Genomic DNA, 6,597 nt, shown 5'->3' on the forward strand with positions numbered 1-6,597 from the left:
AATACTCTAATTGAGATCTAATTTTATTAAATAGTATATGCTATTTTTCGTTTACCATAATAAATTTAATTTAAATTTCATTATTCAGATAAAACTCCAAGACTTTTATGAAAAATGGCCACTTCTAGGACTTGGTATGACTTGCAACATCCTGTAGCACCAGACCATAAATTCAAGCTGAAAAGATGAACGAACAAGTTGTATAAAGTGACTTGTAGCTGATGTAATGGGTCCTCTGTGATGTTGGTTGTGTGTGTCAACTTGGAATCTGTTTTTTGATGAGATTAATATTAAACAAGTGAAGTATTAACCCAGTCTTATGAGTGTCTGGGGTCTCATCCAATGAATAGATGCATAAAACAAAAATACAAGCCTCTGTCTACAAGAATACATTTTCTAGAATATTTCCTTAAGCAGTCGTGTAGACCATATGACATCCTGGATCAGCAGGCTTTCCATATTCTGACTGGAGCTGTTCTATTGTTTTCTTGGTTTGTTTCCTACCTGAAATGCTTCTTAATAAAACTACCTATTTTCCATTCCTAATTTCTCTGACTCATAGCCATGTATATCATGGGCTGTACTGGGTCTCCAAGCTACCAGACCTAGGACTGGTTGTTTTTTGGTTTATTAATGTCAGGCTTCTGACTGGATCTAAAACTTGCCTTTTCAAATTTCCAGACTGCCAGCCTTCTCTGTGGTAGTACATTATTGGTCTTTCATTATAATTGACTGCTAACCTTCTGACTGGGGCTACATCCTGAGCTTTCTTGGGTCATTGCCTACCTGTTTCTGACAGGAAGTACACCATTGTCTCTCCAGATCACCAGCCTCCTAACTGATACATTGTCAAATGCTGTCCTGGGTACACAGGTGGCAAGACTCTGAGTAACAACTGCATTATTGTTTCTTCTAAATCCCCATTCTGAAAAGAAGCTGCAAATCTTTGACATCACAGCTATCATATTTGTGTAAGACATTCTCTATATTATTTCTATTCCTTCTGGTAATGTGAGATATAGTTTAATCCACTCCATCTAGACATTTAAGGTGTACTATTAAAATATCAATTTTAAATCTTTCCATTGTAATGTATATAATATATTTTTGAGTCAGGGTCTATCTCTGTTACCTAGGATCACTAAGATTGTGGCTCAAGGAAGCCTCAAACTCCTGGATTCAGGCAATCCTTCCACCACATCCTGAGTAACTTGAACTACAGACATACAGCACTACACGTAGCTAATTTTAAATTTTAAATTTTAATTTTAGAGTTGAGATTTCCCTTTTTTGTCCAGGCTGGTATAATACTCATGGGATCAAGCTATCTGCCCATTTAGTCCTCTCAAAGTGCAGGTTTTGCAAGTCTATAATGTATATTTTTACTAGTATACATTTTCTTCTTAATGGGAATCTCATATGTTTCAGGGAACCTCATTTATTTTGATAAGCTGAATTTATATTTTGATTGAATTCAAGATATGTTCCATTTTCTTTGTGATTTGTTTTGAATATGCCCTTTGTATAATCATGCAGTTTCTAATTTCCACATGCTTGTTATTTTTTCATTATTCTTTATATATTTCTTTTCTAGTTTTCATCTATTGTAATCAGAGGGGAGTACATTGTATTATTTGATTTTTATATTCATTGAAGGGTACAGGTTTCCTTCTTTATGATATACCTTGAAGAATATTCTGTATGCACTTTACAAAAATGGGTAATCTGTTTAAACCAATTTTCTATTCTGCACAAGCCTATACAGATTAACTGCCTCATGGTGTTGTTAGTCTTCTGTTTTTTTGTTTGTTTGTTTGTTTTGAGTTGGAGTCTCACTCAGTCACCCAGACTGGAGTGCAGTGGCTGATCCCGGCCACCACAGCCTCACCTGCTGGGCTCCGGTGATCCTTCCGCCTCAGCCTTCTGAGTAGCTGGAATTACAGGCATGTGCTACTACGCCCGGCTGATTTTTTGATTTATTGTAGAGATGAGGTCTCACTGCCCAGGTGGGTCTTGAACCCACGGGTCGGCAATCCACTCACCTCAACCTCCCAAAGGCACGGGATTACAGGCTGAGCCACCGAGCCCAGCTAAAGTCTTCTGTTTTATTATCTTTATTCAAACATTGTGTTCATTACTGAATTTGGAATACTCACATCTTCAACTATTATTCCAGAATTCTGTTTCTCCTTTCAGTTTTATTAATTTTTAGTTTCATATATTTTGGTTTCTGTTTTTCTGTAATCTATTTCCTTATTGGGCTGCCATTTTACTAAATATGAAATGTATTTATATAACTCTTATAATAGTATTTGTCATTCTGCAACCTTCATGGAACTGTCTGTATCAGTGTTAGTGTTTGCCATTCTTCACACTGTTAATTTTGTTTACTGGGTGATTACTGTATGGAGTATATCTTGTATAATTAGAGTCAATACATGTTTCTATTGTTCCTTTTTCTAAGATAATAACATCATTTTCTACACAATATAATACCTCAGAATGCCTGTCATCCCCTCAACCCGGAACAGCTGCCTTTTCCCTCAGGGTTTCTGACACTCTCAGGATGTGGGTTTTCACACTGTGTCTCTCGCGCAGTAATACACGGCCGTGTCCTCAGGGCTCAGACTGCTCAGCTCCATGCAGGCTGTGCTTGTGGATGTGTCCCTGGTCATTTTGACTCTGCCCTGGAACTTCTGTGCATAGTCTGTGTTTCCATTATTGGTGTTGACCCATCCCATCCACTCAAGGCCTTGTCCAGGAGCCTGTCGCACCCATGTAATATCATAGTTGGTGAAGGTGTATCCAGAAGCCTTGCAGGAAACCTTCACTGAGGCCCCAGGCTTCCTCACCTCAGCCCCAGATTGCACCAGTTGGACCTGGGAGTGGACACCTGTGTAGAGAAGACATAAAAATATAAAATCTTTCTTTACATGCCCTGATACGCTCCTCAGACTTGAAATTGAAAAGTCACTTACCTGTAGCTGCTGCCACCAAGAATAGGAATCTCAAGCTCCAGTCCATGATGAGGATCTGTGCTATCAGGGGCTTCTCTATGGGAGAGATGTTTTGTTAAGTGAGGCTCTCTGAACACAGACACATCTGTATTTACCACAGTAGAACTCACATTATTTGCATATTAGTGAGGTAGAATAATTTATAACTGAATACCTGGTGCTGCACGACATAAAGAGAAGTTTGGTAATACATGAGTCAGTATATTGAGGTTCAAGTACTCGTCCTTGTTTAATGATGCATGCCTACTAGCATGGTCAGAAGCTTGCAATGACAGAAATTCACCACTACAAAACCAGTCCCACAGCACATGCTTCTCAATTTGAGTATATATTCAAAAGGCACACTGACAATCTCAAAATTTTGTAGGATTTGCCCTTTGCAAGCTCAAATCCAAGGATAAGTTTGTCCTATGATACTTTGAATTAATAAAATTATCCATTTCTTATTTTCTAGCTATGAATATATCTGAAATCACTGTAATTTACTGTTTTAAGATGCAGTCTCCTTAGTGTGTTGGGTTTGATAAATGCTCCAAATACAATAGAACACTTAAGGACACATCAACAGTCTTTGACAAATTATTATTTTTGTACCATTTTTTTAAAGTAAAGAAGATTCAGACCCTGATAGGTAACCCCTCCTCATCCTTCTGAGTACATGTTCCAGGACTGGAGAATGCTGGGTGGGTTCTGAGGCCACCCTACAACCCTCCCCCCACTCTGCATGGAGGTTACCTCTGGATTTACAGAACATGTTCTTCTCAGTGTCTCTAGTGCAGTATGAAGTGGGCATGCCATGGTTCACAATGACACATTGTAATTCTCACACCACCTCTTCAAATAATAAGTTGACCTCACAAAACAGTTAATTCTGCATGGTGACCTTCAAGCAAGGATTTTATGAAATGTTCAGGGAAAAATTCCTTGGGGCTGCCAGATTCACAGATACAGTTAACACACACGGATATTTAAAAAACACTCAGAAAAATTGCGGGAACCTTTCATATCTTTAGAATATTTGAGTAAAGATAACATTTGATAGTACTTTCACAGACAGAACTGCCATGGATTAAAGCCCCCCCACCCCGCTCATGTCAAATACCTACACAAAGTGTTGCTTCTTTCCAAAGTATTAGGTCCCCAGTTTTCCTAGGTCTTGGGTATATGACTTCCTTCTGAAGCCAAACCTAAAGAACATAGGATACAAGTGGACACTTTGAAAGGCATATACATTCGGCTCACCTGTTCTCACCTGGGAACCCTGCTGATGACCCGTAATAAATGAATCTGAGGCCAATAAGTGAGAGTCTTGACTTTAGTCTGGAAGTTGTTGGTGTCAGGGGCTTCAGAGTGCTCTACAATTTTTGAATTTTTCTGTTTTATTTTCTTTTGGTTTCCATAAGCTCTACTCTTCAGATAAAGTTGTACATTGGACACAATAATTTTTAATCCAGGATAATTATACTGGTGAGGAGTAAAGTGTGGGTCAGAGGAGTGCTACATGTTCTTCCAATTGAATCTGAAGGATTTAGAGGTCCTTTTCCTCTAGGCTGCGATCGTACAAGGATTTCCAATGATAAAGCAAATTTCTTCCCTTCCTTTACTCCCCTTCCTGGCCACATCTTCCCCAGATTATTCTACTAAATCTTACCCCAATTGTGCACATAAATGTGTCTTTTTGTATGGCACAGTAGGGCTGGGAGGAAGCAACTTACAATGAAATAATTTTTCTTCCCACACATAGGATACAATTTTTGGAAAGCCCTTACCTTGTAGGTTCTGTCTAAAGAATATTCTGAATATATTTCATAAACCTCAGATATACTAATCGCAAACACATGAAGAAAATATATGTATTGACACCTTTAGAACCAGTGGCTTTTGTGTGGGAAAGTCCACAAGAGTGTGGCATGTGGGGTCCCAGGAACTCTCACCTCAAATTTGTCCATAGTTGTCCTCTGCACCATCATAGTGACAGAACTATCACGTTCCTTGTCATAAGTAAATGCATGTCCAGGAAAAGCCTAACCTCTTAGCTAACCAATGGTAAAGAGATGGTAATCAAAGCCAGAATCAGAACCTGCAGCCCATCCTTCACGTCATGCTTAGCAAAATAATCATTATACAAAACTGTCAAGATTCCCATCAAAAGCAAAGTCACTGTCTTTCTCTTAAGATGACCATCTCTCTCTCTCTCTCTCTCTCTCTCACTCTCTCTCTCTCTCTCACTCTCTCTCTCTCTCTCTCTCTCTCTCTCTCTCTCTCACACACACACACACACACAGACACACACAAACTCTGTCTTAACATTATGCTAGGTAAGCTCTGAAATGTTTTTCTGTGATGGATCAAAGAATACATACAGTATAGCACTACACTCTACCCAGCAAAAATTTCAACATATGCTTTTCTACCAGCTTGAGCTTTTCACTACACCATCCAACAATTATAATTTAGAAAGTGACTTGCTTTCTTATAAAGGATTGTGAATGCAGAATGCATTCTAATAGGTTAAGGGGTAGGAGACATAACTTTCCACAGCGACTTTAGCAGGAGCTGCAAGGGAAGGAAAGATGAGAAAGGAATTATGCTGAATGAATTGGCTAAGGAGCCATACCCAACATGGATTAGCAGGAGATATCAGTATTTATGAAAGAGGGTTGTTCACATGTGTGATAAGCAAACCTGCATGCTGCATGCATCCCATGCTTACTTTGGATGATGACTTAACAGCAATATGCACTGCAACAAGCCCTTTAGTCACAAAATAGGGCTGGGACAGGAAGGCACTCAGATCCCAGACTCTTCAAGGTACAGAGGTTGGTCCCTTATCAGAAGAAAGTTGCTGAGATTAATCTCTTGTCCAATCAGTAGGTATAGATGGTGAAACAAGGGCTCTATTTCTCAGCATCTGAGAGGTGGATGAGTTGTTATTGTCTAAACATTGATTTATATATCAGACAGCATTCATGAATACATTTTAAACTAACTCTATAATACAATAAACGTTTGTAGTTTTACTTATTTATTTTTATAACATAGTAATTCTTCCACCAGCTGTCACTATGGGGCTGTTCTCAGTATTATCTGCAGTCATCTGTGAGTTTCTGGCACAGTTCCTGGGGGGCGGGGAATCTGCATGAGAAATTGAACTTTCCACATATGCATTTCCTGTGGGTGACCCTTTATCTTGTCTACTTTCAGCCTTCAGTTTTCTTGTTAATTACTTCTAATTTTATGTTCTTGCTGTCATACACAGCATTTTTCAAAGGCTGATCAAGATAATAATATGCATAAGTTCTGTTTATTCCTGAACATACTCATCTCATTCTGGAACATGGATTATGGGTGCAGGTGTAGTAGCAGTTAATCACTGTGAAGTTGCTTGCATGCATCTTGTCATCTTCCAGAATGCACCCACCATGGGACTGACACAGACAATCAAGCAGATGGAATTGCTCAGATGGTGAATGACAGACATTCCCATCACTAGTGACCCTAGCAGGGCTCTTCTTCCACAAGACCACCAGGCTCTTGCAGCCAGCAAATGAGACCAGTTTTGACCCTTGAGAGTGTGTCT

General features: G+C 39.1%; 1 gene segment (V, D, J or C); it reads right to left on the reverse strand.

Annotated features, from left to right (window-relative positions):
• Positions 1-2,454: 2,454 nt before the first annotated feature.
• LOC103253388 lies at positions 2,455-3,085 on the reverse strand. The segment is given in 2 exon segments: positions 2,455-2,893; positions 2,979-3,085. Coding segments are annotated over 2 exon segments (363 nt in total).
• Between the last annotated feature and the right edge of the window lie 3,512 nt (positions 3,086-6,597).

Source organism: Carlito syrichta, unplaced genomic scaffold (genome assembly GCF_000164805.1).
Source record: "Carlito syrichta isolate Samal-C Ts95f unplaced genomic scaffold, Tarsius_syrichta-2.0.1 Scaffold227101, whole genome shotgun sequence".
NCBI lineage: Eukaryota > Metazoa > Chordata > Mammalia > Primates > Tarsiidae > Carlito > Carlito syrichta.